We start from the raw sequence: 18,011 nt of genomic DNA on the forward strand, positions 1-18,011 counted from the left end.
TGCAGTCTGATTATGCAACAGAAGAACAGCTGAAAACACACACACACACACACACACACACGTACACACACACAAACACATACAGTCAGGGCACAGAGGGAGGGTCAGAGTCAGATCTTGCCTCAAGGGTCTTGCTGGGGTTAGGGGTCATGTACATAACAAGGAGACAGCACTAACTACCAGATACACACACACACACACACACACACTGTGTATTTATGTCAACATGTGACTGGGAACGTGGGTCTCTTGATGGAAACATCAACCCAACACTTATACAAATGACACACCCACACAGCTTGAATAAAAATACACTCACTTACTCATAGACTCTCAGACACACACGGCACAGCAAATTGATATTAATAATACTGGCAGAGCAGTATGGCAATTAAAACAGAAGGTTGGGCGTTGGACTCTCTCTCTCACTCTCTCTCACACACACACACACACACACGCACACGCGCACACACACACACACACACACACACACACACACAGTTACCCATGCATGCAGACACAGTTGGTTATAAATTACAGACGCATCACGCTTAAACAGACCATTTATTTTCTCAAGAGTTTCTTAGACTTGCCTAATTATTTCATCACACACTTCCACAGTCTCTCTCTCTCTCAGGCAAGGCTGTTTGTGTTTCTGCTCTAAGAAACACGAATGTTTAATTAGTGACTGTGTGAGGGACAGTATGAGGATCACGAGACAGTCCTGCTGTTTAGGAAGGGACACTAGGGGCCTGAAGTGTTGCAGTCGAGCACTCCGAGTCATCCCAACACCACTGCCTGCAGCACTGACCCTCTAGAGACTCACAAGCACCACATGCCATGGAAGTAATACTTGTCTGGCCAAATTACATACAGAAAATGTTACTGCAGGCACCAGGTTCCAAAGATAAAATATTGATGGAATTCCTAAAATTTTATTTTATGAGATCAAGTCAAAATATCTAGAATGTACAGCAAACTCTTCGTAATAGAATTCATGTCAGGCGAAAGGTTAATTGGTCTATCTGGTCAATTAAAACAGCAATGCAGGTTTTGGGTGTTTAAAACATCACATGTTAAAACATCACATTTGACATGGGGCAATGCCATGCAAAACTGTCACATCCATAACGCCAACTAAATACCATGGCATTGTGTTGCCGTTATGGATGTGACAGTTTTGCGCGGAATTGCCCCATGCGCTCCTTAATCCACCTCTCGTAAGCTCTTCAGCATGCACCTCCTCTCCCCTCACATTCCTTCCTCGCCCTTCCTCTTCCTCTTCCTCTTCCTCTTCCTCTTCCTTGTGTTCAATCGCGGCCGTTGTAGTTGTCATCGTCTCGGCCGCTGCCGTCCTCTCCGTCCACTTCGTCCTCGCCTCCGGACACGGCCGGCTGGATTCTGGAGAGCAGCAGCGGGAGGTTGATGGACAGCCCTGACCCCTCTTCCTCATCGTCGCTGTCTTTGGGAGGGTAGAAGCGGCGAGCCTTTGCCACAAAGTCGTCAGCGGCGTCCAGGTAGATCAAACGGTCCTGTGTGTGTACATGTGTGTATATGAGAGAAAGTGTCAAAGAAACACATACAGTAGGTGGATGATACAGCATTAAAGAGCTTTTTCATTTCTCATTTAATTTCATATTTATTATACAGGAAAGTATTAAAAGTAACAAAGTTTAAAACGGGCCTGACTCAGTAAAATACTGATTTCCAGCAGGTTCCTGTTCTGCAGCACATATAACAAGAAACAGGGACAGGGCACATCACACATCACATTTACACACAACACAAAGCAAACATATATACTTGTAAAAATGTATTTTAAAAGTGTATATTCAATATAAAACATATTGTATATAAAAATCCATTTCCAATGTATTCATGTTTTTTTTTTTTTATTTATTCACAAAGTAATAAGTGGATCCTTCACCCCCTCATTTTCCTCGTATGCTATCCCAAATGATAAATAACTAAACTGTAGTAAGCCATCAGATAAGCTATAACTAAATCATCTTCCTCTATGCTTTGACTAATTCATGGTGGAAGAGGGGTTTTAATCCAACCCCCCCCCCCCCCCCTCTGTTTCTCTCCCTCTCTCTCTCTCTCTCTCTCTCTGCGGGCCCATATTAATAGCTGCCTGTTTCTATGGTCAGTCCGTCAGGCAGCACCTCAGGCTGCATAATCGGCTCCCATCATGCCAAGGGGCGCCTGACTGTCCACTCAGGCTCCAGCACCTCTGCAGCCACTCACGGAGCTTCACAAGCCTGCCATGGCCGCACACACTGTCACTAAGCAGCACTTGGAGTCCAGTGGGACATAAAGGGGGTGGCAGAGTTTGGCCTCTCAGTGGCCGATTCCTAGCGAGTGAGCAGGGTGACTGCGGATGTGGGCTGGACCAGCCCCGGATCTGACCCTGAGGCTGCTGGTGCCCTGAGGCTCTCAGGAGACCAAGCCTGCGTCATTGGCCAGTTGGCACCATCTTTGGCAGTACTGGTGCCGTCCATGGCTTGGCCCGCACCATGCTTAGGTGCCGTGCTCTAGCATACAATTCGGGCACGAGCTCTGGTCCCTGCTGATGGCTGCAGTCCCCTGCAGACCCAGATGGCTCAGCAGCGTGGGATTCATTCAGCACAGTACAGAGCTTCCTTGGGTCTCTGGCACCCCCCATTGGAAGAACACAGAATAGCAAGCAAAGGACCTCAAGTGGCCTCATTTGGGAAAGACTTACATTAATTGACTATTCGCCTTATTTACCCTGCGGCCAGAATGAGGCTATAGTGTACACTTGCCATTACACCTCAGTCCAGCAGATGGTGGTAATGCACTCCGATTGCAAACTGCTAAAAAAAAGCTCACCGAAAAAGAAGAAGGGCTCACTGGCCTGTTCTTCTTCTTCAATGAGTTTTTTTTGGGCAGTTTGCAAACGGAGTGCATTACCACAACAATCTGCTGAACTGGAATCTGCAGGTGTAATGGCAAGTGTACCCTTTAGCCTCGTTCTGCCCGCCAGGTGAATAAGGCGAATAGGTTGTATGAGTTATGTAAGAGTATAGGTATCAGGATTGCATTAGGCTTCAGTCTATGGTGGCCCACAACATACAGATATACATGTATTTCAAAATGGAAACGGCCCAATAGAAGCATCTTAGAACTGTGGTTAGCAAATTCTAACTGTGTGACTGAGATGTTGGTCTAATGCCCATTTTTTAATTAATGCAGGTTCTGCTATCTATCTGCAGTGTAATGCATTATCTATGCTGAGACATCTTTGTGTGGGCTGCTGCTGATCAGTAAGATACTGACTGACTGCTTCGTACCAGAATGAAGAGGTATCTCTCGGGTGGAGGCTCCCTGCTGCTGAAGATGGAGGTCTCAGAGGCGAGGGTCTGCAGTAGAGCACGGGAGCGCGGGGCGTTACGCATACGGTCCAGCGAGGCGCCCGATGACACGGTCAGCAAAGACTCCGCCTCTGCCATGAAACCTGAGCCAATGAGAGACAGGAGAGGCTGTGCATTAAATCACATGCTGGATTATAATGACATACAGTAGCAATCTCTCCTCTATTAACTTTTCAGCACCTTCCCATAGTATCCTCTCATTTCATATGAATGCCATTTGGATATTTCAAAACAGCTTTATGGGAAGACATATGAAGAGTTCAGATGCAAAACCCTCTAAATCCGTCTGACTACTTTTCTTTTAAATGAGCATTTAAATTCAGGCTCCTATAGGTTTTTGCCTATAAATCGATATTTCAGACCAGGAAGAGAGTGGTATTTAGTGGGTTTAGAAGTTAAATTATTTGATTAGCGTATACTATGTGTGGAGAGCATCCCCTCACCATCTTTATCTCATTTTTGACATAGGTGGCATTTAGAGGCTTTTGCATCTGAACCCTTCATATACTCTCTATGGGAAGAGAAAAAAAGTCCATGGTGCCACAGACACGTCAGATAAACTATCATTTCCTCTGTCTTGTCATGTCATGTCATGTCACCCTCCTCCCTCTCTTTTCCTCCTCTCTCCATTTCTCTCCTCCTCTCTCCTCTTCTCTCTGCCTCTCTCTTCTCCTCGTCTCTCACCCAGGTTTTCCAGGAGCATCTTCCACTTGTCCCGCACCTCGCGTCTGAAATCCCTCACGGCCTCGATGTCTACGCTCAGACGACGGTAGCCCTGCAGGGACAAACATGAGAAAGGGAAGGAGAGGGACTGATGTTAGACTGAAGCCGATACCCATGCTTTGATGCTTCCTCATTATTAAGTATCTCAGCCATATTCTGAATCAAACACACATTGGTTGACTTTTAAATTAACTTTATTTATTTTTTAGACTTTGCCAGTGGTTTAAATTAGGGCCCTTAATGCATGATGAAGGATCACAGGACTGTAGATATGCACTGAGGCTTATGATGACTTGATAACAGGGCGCCTCCTGGTGGAGCTCTCAGACATGGCACTTGATGATTGCCACTACTACATATAGAGATCCGCAGGTTTGGTGTTGCTGGTGAGTGTGTGTTTTAATAGAGAGTCTGTAGAGCATCAGCGTTTATTTGTGTCTGCAGCATGTGCTCATCTGTGACAGTCATAACTAAGGACCTGTATTTCGGGCACATTGTACAGCAGCTGTGTGTGTGTGTGTGTGCGCGCGTGTGCGTGTGCGTGTGTGTGCGCGTGTGTGCGTGCGTGCGTGCGCGTGTGCGTGTGCGTGTGCGCGCGTGTGTGTGTGTGTGTGTGTGTGCGTGCGTGCGTGCACGTATGTGTGCGTGTGTGTGTGTGTGTGTGTGTGTGTGTGTGTGTACCGTTGAGCCTGTTCGTGTCTTTGCCCTCTGCTGCAGCAGGTTGTAAAGCGTTCGATCGTCATCTCTCTCAGAGTGGGAGGGATCTCCAGGCTCGCTCCACAGGTTGGTCTCCTGGTCCCGCCTCTTCTGCGCTTCACGGTTGAAGTACTCCAGCGTCTCATTCCTTAAACACACACACACACACAGTTCAGATATTACTACATATCTAGACTGATATGACAGATGATCCAAAAAGTATCATCTAAACATAGCATATACCCATCTAGATACAGCTCTTGCTTATGTGTATGTGTGTGTGTGTGTGTGTGTGTGTGTGTGTGTGCGCGTGTGCGTGTACATGCGTGTGCGTGTGTGTGATTACCCAAGTATGGGTCTCTTCTCTTCCTCCTCCTCCTCATCACAGCAACAGCAGCAGCAAAAACGAGCACAGAACCTCTTAAAGGCCGCACCCATCACTTACACACTAAAACACACGCACACGCACACGCACACGCACACAGAGTAAAAAGAAATGACGCATCTATGACCATGCAAACACAGTACACATACATATTGTAATTCTCTAACACAATCTCAAAACTATCAATAAAGTACAAAGTTCTTTAAATATGATACTCACCGTATGAGTTTATGAATATAGATATATGGATGCTCACCATATGAGTTTATGAATATAGATATATAGATGCTCACCGTATGAGTTTATGAATATAGATATATAGATGCTCACCGTATGAGTTTATGAATATAGATATATAGATGTTACAGTCAGCAGGCCGTGGTGTCTCCACTAGGGCATGAACAGCCTCCCCTCAACGCTGGGCTCAAAAGTGGACCGGCTGGACATGTGTGTTAGATCCCTATGCCATCAAACAAATCTGAATCTGAATCTTAGTCATCCATCCAGAAACGAATCCACCAATCCACTCCAGAAAGACACACAAAACAGCGGAGAGACCAGGGAAGGTAAACTCACCCACATACAAGAGAACTGAGGTGACTTCACAACACTATCCAGTGAGGTTGGTCCAGATGAGGGTCAGCCGGTTGTCACTCCACTCCTGGACCCGAGGCAGTTAACCCTGAAGATGGTAACCCAGTGCTCAAGAAAATCCTGTGGGGTCCCAGAATCCCTTGATGGCAAGTTCCTCTGAGTTTCAATTCTGAGTTTCCAGTGAAACGTTTGGAGCTGGGGGGAGCGTGTCCCGTCCAGAGCCCTGCTGCGCTCTGCTCCAGAGATGAAAAGATCCCTCACACACACATGCTGGCTCACTCAAAGGAAGACAGTCATAGTGCTGTCATGTGAACAGACCCCCCTAAAGCCACAGTCTTCTTAAAAACAGCCCTACTGTCTACACACAGAGTACAAACAACACACACACGCATACTATTAACATGGTTTGAGTCCTGTCTAGTGCAATAATCCTGTAAACTAAACAAATAGTAAGTGGACTGCCTTAAGGTGCTTTTATACTCAAAGCATTATACTCCCCCAGGGAGCTGACCATAGTTTCAGTTGGCAGTGGGCATTTAATGGTCTGGAGGAGCCGGATTTGATTTGTGGATGTCTGCTGTACCTCCTGACCCACCGCTGAAGTCACTGAACTGTGTGCTTCCCTCATGGCCTCCAATTGGCTCGGGGGCAGCAGGGAGTCCCGTGTCCCACTGTGAAGGCTCTTGTGTTACTCAGCTGATGAGACCAGAGTGGCCTGGCTTCAGCCCCTGGCCTGGATGTGTGCAGTCAGCAAAAGAGTACATCTAGAGGGGTGCATGCAAGGGTACTGGCTAGTCCAGGGGGGGATTCCAAGTACGTGGTTTAGTAATAAACCTGGGTAAGTTAACTCAGAGTAAGTGGTAAACCTCCTACAAGAGCCCTATGGCATTGTTTTCTGAGGAGAATAAAGCCATACAGCTCTACTATTAGGAGGTTTACCCCTTACTCGGAGTTAACTTCCCCAGGTTTGTCACTAAATCACATACTTGGAATAGGTTGGTGTTGGGAAGCCTTGCACAGGCGCATTTCTGCCGAAATAGATGCTTGATAAGTGCTCAAAAAGCATTGCAATATGGCTGCACAGTAGAGGGACTTGACTGAAAGGACTTTGGTAAAGCCCTCTAGTTCTGACAAACATATGGATGATGGAACAGCAACACCTAATACCTCATTAAGACAGACACTGGCAAAAACATTTAGTGTTTAGGGGTCTCGTCTGAATGCATTCAATGCACCCTAAACATTAAGTCTAGATGCGAGAGCAGTGTGTTTCCTTGTCCAATCATATGTTAAGGGGAGGAGTCTGACATGAACACACATGCATAATGATGAGCCATGTGATAGAGGTGTAGATCACAAGACAGACAGACAGACAGACAGACAGAGACATACAGACAGACAGAGACAGACACACAAGGAGGCAAATGTGTGGCAAAACTGTTGAAGAGGTGGTGTATTACATAACCATGAAGTCCATCTACAGCACCTTTCCACCCCACAGAGACAAGAGTCAATCTTCATGTTTAATTTTATTAAGGATTTGAATTTCAGGTTTTAATTTACTTTTCTTTAAAATGATAGATGTCTTAAGTTTAAGACTGATGGAAATGGCCATCAAGCACTTTCCCTGAAGAGTAATATAATCATAAAAAATTAAATACACTATAGTATTCAGTCTTTTACAAAGAAATAGGCTTAGCCAAAGAAACAAAACAGTTTTTATATCCTAAAATGGAACAAATGAAAAATCTGTGCTGCAACTACATTGATATTTTTCAGTTCCAAAACATGGTCTACACAGTGAGGAAGGCACAACAAAACATTCCCTGCAAAATAACAGAACATTACAGCCCCCCCACCCCACCCCACCCCACTCCAATTCCCCTAAAAACAGAGAAAAGAAATTAAAACACATTCTGCTGCTGGTGAAGCCCAGTCTTCTCTCTGAACTCTGTGCGCCACAGGTTCACATGCCCGATTGCCCGTCTCTGCAATAACATCTTCATGATGACAAGTCAAGTGATGTGACCAATCAGACTGCGCCAGGTCCACAGACTAACTGATCGCAACCCCATCATCCCTCCACGCAGCAAATAAGAACAAACGTCGTAAACTCACTGTTGTCGGTCTTGGGTGAGGCGAACCACATCCACTTGGCCGCTACAGGTAAAGAGTGCAGCAGGGGAGGCTTGAAACGCTTGTTACACTTGTGACTTGTAATGTTTATGTGACCACTGCTGTGCCTGTTAGGGCTGGTCAGTCGGATTTTCCAGATTAGAGAGAAAGAAACAAGTGCATCGTCTGGTTACAGTTGCCTGTGATGCAGCCACAGCAGTTTGTCAGTCGCTAGTTAGGGATTTTTGACAGAACAAGCATTGCTTAGAGAACAAAAACGTTAACACATTTCTTGTTAGCTCCTGACATGTATGCTGTAGACATTAGTCAATTGCAGACAGGCTCCGGGTCTTTCTTGCAGCATGGAGTTGGCTATATGCCCCACAGTCCTATTTAGTCAACCCTACGCCATGGAACAAGTACTTAACTAACGTGACCAACGTGTATATGTGTGTGCATATGTGTGGATTCATTAATGCTTACGTAAGGCAGTCTCACTGTCGTCTGAGGAGTGGACAGGCATTACCCCAAAGGCTCGGTAGAGGTGCTATTCCTGTTCCAACACAGTGAAGTGAGGAGAGGGTGTGTAAGCATCACATGTGCGTCATGTGGACTTCAGAGGAACGTGAGAGGCTGATGAGCAAATTGACCTCTCAATGAACGGTCAGGCATACGGATCACGTGATGGCAACAGCCAGAAAGGGGCAAAGGAAGAAACTAAATAAAAAGAGACAGGTATAGCTTAAACAAAGGATAGATAAAGGCAGCCAAGGCTTCAGGAGCCCATGTATAATCAGCTGCCTTGTGGCCTTGAAAGGGTGCGAGTTCACATCCTTGCCAGCAGCATGGCTAAGCAGTCTCGAGTCTGTCAGTGACTAGACTGAGTTCCATGCTGCCTGAAGGGGGCGCTCTCAGTGGTCCGGCTTGGTTAACAGACCACCTTCCTGACGCTCTAAGGCAGAGAGGCATCTCAGTTAAGACGTACTGAGTGTCCTGTGAGTTTAGGGTTCTCTTCTTCGGTCCATATTAGTTCAGTTCACATGCGAGTTCCCACTTTGAACACGAGTCCCCGAAAACCACCCTGTGCCGAGTTCCCACTGGGTGTTCCCAGAGGGTGCAGTATCTCCTCCCGGCCTGCGGAGGAGCCGTGCAGCCTGGCCTCCAGCTCAGAGTCACCGGTAGTTGCCGCGCAGCTCGGTGATGCGCTGGCGCAGGTGGGCCATGAACTCAAACATCGTGGCGGCCAGAGACTGGTGGATGAGGTACCGCGGCAGACGACCCTGAGGTAAAACAAAAAGTTAACCTCGCCACAAAACAAACCATCACACTCATTTACATGTACAAATTGACCCATTAGAATTATAAAGTTCTATCCACGTTCTGTGTAATTGAGCTTCAAACCTTCTTAGAATTCCATAGTTATACTGATAAGCGGAACAAACCTCTTTAGATATAATGTCCAAAAATGCATTCAACTACAAGAAAAACCTCCTCACCTTCTCGTGACAGAATAAGAATATGTCAATAGCTCAATTTTGACAAAAATGTCAGATAGAACCTTATAATTCTAAGGGGACAAAATGAGAGATGAGAGTCTGTGGCTCCTATTGGCACGATGTGCGCAGCACCCCCAACAAAGACAGATCTCAATCAGCTTGGTCGCTGCAGCTTCAACATGTTAAATCGTAGTCGGAGCTGTCAGGAAAAGGGTTAATCTGATTGGCTGTTAAGCTTGCCTACTTGTTGATATTTATTTCCTCCTCAGTTTCTTGCTTTCTTCCACAAAAAAAAAAAAAAAAAAAAAAAAACAGTACAGACTAATGTCAGTGACATTTACTACATATTTTTGATCAGAAGTAGATTGAGTCTTTGGTCAGCAAGAGTATTAGCCTGGGTGTTCCCATGCTGCCTTGCGCGCGATTTGATTCACGCTGCTAAGGCAGCCTGGAGACCATGGAGCAAATTTTCGCCTGAGATAGGGAACCAATCACAGAACAGGGGGGAAAGCAAGACGATGATGAGCTATGCACAGACGCATTTGATAGACATCCGTGGCACCCAATAAACGGATCTGGGCATTTTTTTAAAATACGAGAAAATGAACGTTTGGTTCCCAGACCACGTCTCATTGAGAAGTGGTGGCGCTAGCCAGGTTACAAGAGTATGAAAATGTTACTACTACTACACACACGAAGTTGACCTCACCTTCAGATCAGTGTTTAAGATCCAGATAAAAGTACACACTGAAGGATTGCTGGTGGACTTCAGAACCACAAATCCACCTGGACCGTTCTCTCCCCTGAAAAGAGACCCGACAGCTTGAAGAAGCAGCAATGGAACAAAAAAGGAAGAAATGCAATGACCTGACCTGACTTCGCGTTATCCAGCGGACCCAGAAGAGCTCAGAGATCTACTGACCTGACAAAGCGACTATGTGGAGGTTTCACTTCGTGGGTGGTTGCCATGCCGGCAGAGATGTAGCAGTCTCTCTTGCGCTCCACCCGACGGACGTTTACAAAGTCCCTGAGAGATAAACAAAGACAAATCACTATGTTGTCCAACTACATCCTGTGTATTCTTCTGCCTTTATATAGCCTGCCTGAGCACAGGTGTGTGATATGAAGTGTTACCTGGGTGAAACTACGCCCCCTGCTGCTCCAGCAGAGACATCATACGAGATCAGAGTATTATCATCTACTCTCTGTAATATCTGGAGGAGGGGGGGTGGGGGGAGAGAATGAGAGAATTAAATGAATTCACAGTGGGAAAAAAAATGACCATACTTCTTGGTGAAGGGCACTCTGCTGCCGTAGAAGCACAATTTATCTTGAAATGTGAGGATCTGAGGGACTAAAACAAATTTGTGTCTGTGATACACACACACACACACACACACACACACACACACTTATGTATTCTTTGTATTTGTTTTTTCTTTTACGGTCTTATGTTATTATGTGTCATGTTGTATGTAACAATAGCTATGGCAACACTGTTCCCATACAGTCATGCTAATACAGCAACTTGAATTTGAATTTAGAGAGAGAGATAGAGAGATAGAGATAGAGATAGATAGAGAGAAAACAATTCCATGAGCAAGTTAAACATCTTTTAACTGACCTTTCAAACACAAAGCATGTCCAACATTTGAGAAGTGTGCCTGTATGCGTGTGCTGATAAGGCCTGTGTAGAACTCACCTGACAGGCTGATATTGTCTTGTTCCACTGTACCATTTTCTCTGGTTGTAGAATCACCTCCTGATATACCAGTTCTGCAGAACACTGCATAAAGGCCTATGATCACACATACACACACACTCTCTGAGTTGAGCAACATTTTTCAACAACACCCATAATCCTGTTTAGACTGCGAGTAACACACCACCCCCTACATGACCAGTACCCTGCTAAAGATCGGTCACCCTGCCAGCCCCCTCCCCCTACCTACCCAATCAGGCAGATGCTCCTCAAACTTGAGGAAAAACATGAGGCTATGAAAGTTCCACTAATACAGTGACGTCACAGGGCTCTTCCGTTAGGAGGTTCACCCCTTACTCTGAGTTAACCTATCTGGGTTAGTCACTAAACACATACATGGAATATCACTAGTTGGGCTCAATGAAGACAACCGAAGTCATTTTTGTTTGTGCTGGACTGCTGTACCTTGAGGATGAAAGTTTTTCCATGGTAGGGGATCTCCAGGGTGTACACGGAGTCCCCGATATCCTACAGCAGGAAGGAAAACAGGAAGGTGTTCAATACGGAATAGACAAAGATCCACTCTGTCTCTTCACCTCTCAATCACAAACACACATAAACACTGACATTGTTTTTCTCAAACTTCCAGTTCTCCTCCTGAGAGAGGATCTGTTCCACCACCGTCATGGCCTCCCTCCCCTGCATCACAAACTCCTTCTCCTGACACACACACACACACACACAGGAAAAACATTGTTTTGAGAGACTTGTACAGTTAGGCAGTTTTCCCCAGTTTTCCCCTTCCATCTAGGAGTGGCCACTGGCACAGGTACAGTACCTGTGTGGTCACAGCCTTCCTGCCCACACCGTCTTCATCCATCTCCTCGTCAGAGCCTGTCTCACACACACACACACACACACTTAATTCATATGTCAATGGCTCATTTCAGCATTAAATCATATGCTTGTGTTGTGCATCATGTAGTCAGCAGAGGAAGCAATGAGTGAGAGAGATGAGTGAGGCGGAGAGGCTGTGTTACCTGCCAGAGACTCAGGTGGGGAATAGAACTGTCCATCAGACACCGCTCTGGGGTAGATCATAGGGGCTCGCTCACAGGCAGCCTGCACTGTAGCCAGATACGCTGAGGAGGGTAGAGAGAAAGAGATTCAACATCACATCACTTGAACTAAAGTTTAGTGACTGGTATTTAGCATACGTCTTTATCCAAAGTGACAGACTCGCAATGGCGTGTTCGGGAGTGTTTTCAAACTCCTAATAATCGCGGTTGAGGAAGCTGAAGCAGCAGCAGTGGAAAACACACTTTACAGATGAACAGGCAAGTTGGAACATAAAATGCTCATGTTTTCACACAGTACAACTATGTCACTGTCGAATAGAGGACACCAACAAAGTTACATATAACTTTCCGTTAAGCGTATACAGTTGGTGTATGCCCCTGCTCCCCCCCCCTGCCCCGCCCCGCCCCGCCCCGCCCCGCCCCCACACACACACACACTCCACTGCCACGCTCACACCTTCACTCACCCCGCTCATCCTCAGCCTCTTGGGTGAGGACTTTGAAGTCCAGAAACCAGGTCTCCAGCCAGGCCACCACGAATGAGGCGATGGGCAGCACGTAGCCAAAGGCATTCTTGTTGAACAGCTGTGGAAAGACAAGGCACAGAGCCTCAGATCACATACATACATACTAAACCCTGTACAGCCCAACCTCATATCACATCTGCACTAAACCCTGTACAGCCCAACCTCATATCACATCCGCACTAAACCCTGTACAGCCCAACCTCATATCACATCCGTACTAAACCCTGTACAGCCCAACCTCATCACATACATACTAAACTCTGTACAGCCCAACCTCATATCACATCCGTACTAAACTCTGTACAGCCCAACCTCATATCACATCCGTACTAAACCCTGTACAGCCCAACCTCATATCACATCATCATAACAGTTGATCTAATCTTACAGGAAGGCTACAGCGGACACATAACTAACGCATTCTGTTTGTGAAGCGTCTGCTGCAACAATGAGCTTCCACTATGTGCAATGGAACTGGCTACACCAGACGTGACGGTGGCGCTTTTGACGTTTGAAAAAATTAGACCAGTCTTCTAAATCTATTTTTACACACCAAGAACGGAGCGCTTCAGTTGCGGCCCTGGACTAGCCCAGGCCTTAGTCTTCAAGTCAATGGCTGTAACGCACAAATACCTGTAAGCTGCTTGGTGTAAATAGCATACTAGAGTGTGTGTGTGTAAGATAACTGACTGTCTAGACACTACAATTCCAGTTCCAACAGAAGACATGGGATAGTCACCTCAGTTATCTAAATCAAACTGAACCTAAATGAGATTCACATCACCATGAAAAACAACATCATCTCTATAGTTTTTAACACATACACTAGGCCTCTCTGGGGAAAGCGTTTGGTGTGAATGTGACACTAAGCAATGCTCATCATTGGCTCATTTGGAGGCACTGTCAATGTTGTGGTCAATAACGTGTGGGTGTGTGTGAAGAGATACTCACAAATGCATCACATTAAAGTCAAACACATGGTCACTTTGCCTGACTGTGTGCGCATATCTTACACCGAAAAATGTAAAAACGGGGCTTGCCACAACGAAATGAGCCTAGTGTCGCGGAAATCCATTTTGAGATATAGCGAATGTTGTATAGCGAAAGTTGACTTTTTTCTTCCTCGTTCAGACGCTTGCTGTACGTGAGAACAGGGAGGTTTCCGTTTTACCGCCTGCGCGAATGGCTCGTCTTCTTTGCTGTTGCTGTCGCTGTCAATCTCTGTTGTCCGTTCTCCAAAGAAATCCGTAGCCAAAGATCATTTACACTTCACAAACTTTAAAGCTGATTATCTCAAAACTTGATTTTTTTGCTGAGACAAGGATAGCTTTCACATTTTGGCCAATATCTCTAGGTTGGCTAAATGGCATTGAACAAATGACCCCTTGTCTTAAACCCTAAGGTCTGTGGATTATGAATATCCAATAAATAATATTTCGCGACACTGGACTCATTTCGTTATGGCATGCCCCAACTGATAGCATGAGCGCTGGAGCACACACACACACACACACACACACACTTCCCTTTTGAGAAGCAAATCTTTTCATACAGCTTTGATTCAGACTCTCTCAAGGTCAACCTTCGGTTATCTTTTCGAAGGCAAACACCTACTCGTAACAGAGACTGTAAAGATGTCTGGACAACCAAGTTTCACTTCATATTCTGAGAGTGACATATCCCAAACTCTCTCACATTTTTTCTTCTACACCATCTTCTTCAGTGAAGACACTCTCTCACACACAAACACCCCACACACAAGAGGAAATATTCATACACTCACATCTGAAAGGATGACTTTGGTGACAAGAAAGGCACTGGTCACTAGGGTGGTGATCTGTAATGAGAGACCAAACAAGCTAAATCAGCACAGGAAGTTCAGCGACCACACTGGAAAAAACAGTGTGCTGTTTCAGTCAGTATGTAGTCTCATCATGTGACTGAACTTGAAGCTTATCTGTGTCAGCATCTATAGTGTCTGAGCACATGTGTGTGTATGTGTGCATGTATGCGTGTGTGTGCACTTGAGCTATGTCTTACCGCAATGACCCACCAATGCTTTAGCCGACAAGCTGCATACCCCAGTTGCAAACACAAAAACCTGAAAAGGGCAAGGAGCTGTAAAAGATAAAGGGTAGAGGTGGCGAGAGAGAGAGAGAGAGAGAGAGAGAAAGAGAAAGAGAAAGAGAAAGAGAAAGAGAGAGAGAGAAGATACAAAGACTAAATCAATATTTAATACAAAATAAATACAGAATTCTGTTACTTAAACACACTCACAAAATGTAAAAATAAATCTAATATTTATATGTACACACTGATGCTTTTATCCAAAGTGACAACATTCAAGTATATAGAGTAATAATGTTTATTGACTAATAAAGTATTGTCATGCATTACACTAGTCGTGTAGACTCCTATAGCTCAGGGCATCCACTCTAAAGCACATAACCGACTGGCCTGATCACAAACATGTCATGAAAGCTTGAGCACATCTGACCCAGTTTCAATAGCACTTGACCATTCTCTACCAACATAATCATCCAGAAAAACAAAGTTTCCTTGTTCTCTTTCATTGGGGAATATCTAACTTCTGTGTACATTTCCCTGTAAATGGTCATGTGATTTATGCCACCTGGACACTCCCCTGCTGCCACTAGCAAGGGAACACACAGAGAATGCCACAGAGATGACCGTCATCTCTTAATCACCCTTTTGGCAGGGAAGTTCAACGGCTGCCTTGATCAAATGCTCCACTGTACTTACAAAGATATCAAAGAACGAGGACTTGAAGTTGTACTGGATGACCTCATTCTGGAGACTGTCCCAAATGTTCTTAGCGATCTGATCAAGAGAAAAGGTAACCAGTTAACTCAGCACAGAACTGAGGGGGGGGGGGGGGGGGGGGGGGTGTACATGAGCGCATTTCCTCTCATGTCAGGCTCTGCAGCACACCATATGTTTACACAGGACAGGAGGAATCAATCAAAATAGCAGAAATGTATGACTCCATAGTCCTGTTGCTATGCAGGAACTGTACAATTCCCCTGTCTTAGTAAGCAGAGGATTCACCCCATGAATGATTACTGGAAGACACTCACATTAACTGGCTTGTTGAGCTTAGTTATTTTTATATTTGAGACACTGGCTATATAGAAAGGGAAACGGAAAGAGACAAATGAGATGGTGTCACAGAAGACAACACTAATAAAACACATGTGTTGAAAACAACATAACAACAACTGTTTTTTTTAACACATCTCTGTGTCCAGATAGGGACAACACAGTTTGTGTTGTTTCCGTTTTTTATTTGTTACACAATATGTGTTATAAATAAACACAAAAAAGCAAACAAGTGTGAATGGATAGGCCAATTACCAAAGTAGCACCCTGACCCTAGCTACCCTGACACTCCATCTACTGTAAATGTCAGTCAAACTTTCCAACAGATCCACTAGAAGTTTGTGTCTACAGCACACTGCATATCCAAATGCAATTCAATGAGTGCTTTATAGTACTAGATTGAAAGCATGTAGCCTAGTGACTTTATGAAGTGACATGGTGGCTCTCCATAACCCAAATGAAAGTACAAATCAATACCGACACAACCAAACTTTTCTGGAACATAAACATCATCAATCACGCCCAGACGATACATGCACTTACATTCAACTCGATGATCCAAAGTAGGGAGATGAAGAGGAGGTCGAAAGTGACGAAGAGGCAGAAGGTGCGGCGCACGTCCGAGATGGCCTTCCGGGTGGGTAGGTAGTATGAAGGCGGCAGGGACAGAGAGGCCTGCGAGTAGGACGCATTCAGGGAGGCAATGGCAGGCAGGCTCCCCACAAAGTCACCGTTGTCCACTCCACCCGGCATGGCCTCTGACAAGGGGAACGCACCAAGTGGTAGAGCAGGGAAATGGGGAAGCACTAAAAAGACAGAACAGTAGAGGAATTGTGGAAGTAGTTTCAAACACTGGTTTCAGAATTAAAGACTTGACATGCGTGACTTTCAGAGAACATTACTGGGGACACACAATTCTACCTGTTAATGGTAGGGAATGAGCAATAGCCTCAAACCTTTAGTGCAAACTGTGATGCATGTTTTGGCAAAATAGACTAATGTTATGAAAATGTGTGCTAATGCAGCAGTCACAGAAATGCACTTGGGAACAATCCACTTAGCTTGCATTTCCAAACTTGTTATGAACCAATTCTCTCTTAAAAGTACAACTTTCATAAACAAACCATGACAAATTGCCAGCATGAACAAACACAATAAGTGAGGAAGTGTGGACTTTGAACAAAGCCATGGATATGGCGAAAGACGCTGTAAACTGTCTCGATACAAACCCCTAACTTATATCATTAGGAACATTTGTCTATCCATCAAGCTATGTCAAGAGTATCTATTGTGTACCGTTACTCACTAACAGCAGGGGACCCCTTGACATAAACAAACACCTTTAGTTACACAACAAATCAAGACGGTTTTACAGAAAGACGAACAGATAATTAAATCAGCGTGAACTTACCAGTGTTTATCTCAGGTTTATTAAAAGTTTGCTTGTATTCGGACCGCTGCTAGTGAACTAGCAAATTGCCATTGATACAGCACGTAGATAGCAACCAGCTTCCTAAACTAACGCAAACAAACGCCCGTGTGTACCCATGGTACACGTTGAAATGAGTCTTCTGAAATAGATGATGGCATTTTTCACATACCGATTCTTCCTGCCTAGACTCCTGGCAAACTAGCATTTGATATATCGCTGACTGAGTGAACAACACATAGCTAACTTTAAACTTAGGTTCATGCAAATGCTAGCAGGCTAAATATCGTTTCGTTTTTTCCTCCCGTTGCCACTCGCCAAACACGCCATGTCTTTGATCACGACCTCTATGTTAACAACAAATCACTACAGACACCAATGACCTTATCTGCAAACCCGCGGCTAACTATTTTCCAAACTCACCTGATTACTTGCAAAGCATCGCGGATCAGCTGCTTGGTTTCTTCCGGGAATGCCGCGTTTAGCCGGATATGGGTTACTGTGTCACTTCCTCAAGAGCAAAAGTTTTATTTTGGGATGACACTGAAGATTAGCTTAATAGCGAATGGGCAGGAATTTAAAAATATGTTGATGATATGCATGTAAAACCTAATGCAGGGCTGCCAACTTTTCAAAAAACCCTGGAGTGAGATTTGGTGGGGCCAACCAAAATTTTGCTGCGGAAAATTTTGTTTGGCTCATTCAGCATTATACCGTACAGTAAAAAAAACGTACATCAGTGGTTCTCAG

The 18,011-nt window shown here is 45.0% G+C and overlaps 2 protein-coding genes across 6 annotated transcripts; both read right to left on the bottom strand.

Moving 5' to 3' along the window:
• Positions 1 to 951: 951 nt before the first annotated feature.
• Positions 952 to 17,793, bottom strand: stard3 (StAR-related lipid transfer (START) domain containing 3). 4 transcript variants are annotated; one of them, XR_006030785.1, is made up of 16 exons: positions 17,244 to 17,678; positions 16,376 to 16,638; positions 15,476 to 15,553; positions 14,753 to 14,830; positions 14,496 to 14,549; positions 12,653 to 12,770; positions 12,147 to 12,248; positions 11,945 to 12,000; positions 11,734 to 11,826; positions 11,572 to 11,634; positions 11,107 to 11,202; positions 10,539 to 10,618; positions 10,327 to 10,431; positions 10,114 to 10,207; positions 8,890 to 9,188; positions 952 to 962 (listed from the first exon to the last, which is right to left on the bottom strand). XR_006030785.1 is itself a non-coding variant. In XM_042086422.1 (16 exons), the coding sequence occupies exons 3-16, from the start codon at positions 16,583 to 16,585 to the stop codon at positions 9,081 to 9,083; spliced, it is 1,335 nt and encodes a 444-aa protein (XP_041942356.1). In that variant the 5' UTR covers positions 16,586 to 16,638; positions 17,244 to 17,345; positions 17,685 to 17,793; the 3' UTR covers positions 7,304 to 9,080. The 4 variants fall into 4 exon arrangements, 3 of the variants coding, with proteins under 3 accessions (XP_041942356.1, XP_041942355.1, XP_041942354.1); XM_042086422.1 differs by lacking the exon at positions 952 to 962 and adding an exon at positions 17,685 to 17,793 and having other exon boundaries at positions 7,304 to 9,188; positions 17,244 to 17,345; XM_042086421.1 differs by lacking the exon at positions 952 to 962 and adding an exon at positions 17,685 to 17,793 and having other exon boundaries at positions 7,304 to 9,188; positions 17,244 to 17,403.
• mreg (melanoregulin) lies at positions 971 to 6,013 on the bottom strand. 2 transcript variants are annotated; one of them, XM_042086441.1, is made up of 7 exons: positions 5,776 to 6,013; positions 5,530 to 5,659; positions 5,161 to 5,262; positions 4,800 to 4,962; positions 4,080 to 4,170; positions 3,315 to 3,478; positions 971 to 1,532 (listed from the first exon to the last, which is right to left on the bottom strand). In XM_042086441.1, exons 3-7 carry the CDS (start codon positions 5,250 to 5,252, stop codon positions 1,311 to 1,313), a joined length of 732 nt encoding a protein of 243 aa, XP_041942375.1. In that variant the 5' UTR covers positions 5,253 to 5,262; positions 5,530 to 5,659; positions 5,776 to 6,013; the 3' UTR covers positions 971 to 1,310. The 2 variants fall into 2 exon arrangements, with proteins under 2 accessions (XP_041942375.1, XP_041942376.1); XM_042086442.1 differs by lacking the exons at positions 5,530 to 5,659; positions 5,776 to 6,013 and adding an exon at positions 5,419 to 5,451.
• Positions 17,794 to 18,011: the final 218 nt, after the last annotated feature.

This window comes from Alosa sapidissima, chromosome 3 (genome assembly GCF_018492685.1).
Source record: "Alosa sapidissima isolate fAloSap1 chromosome 3, fAloSap1.pri, whole genome shotgun sequence".
NCBI lineage: Eukaryota > Metazoa > Chordata > Actinopteri > Clupeiformes > Clupeidae > Alosa > Alosa sapidissima.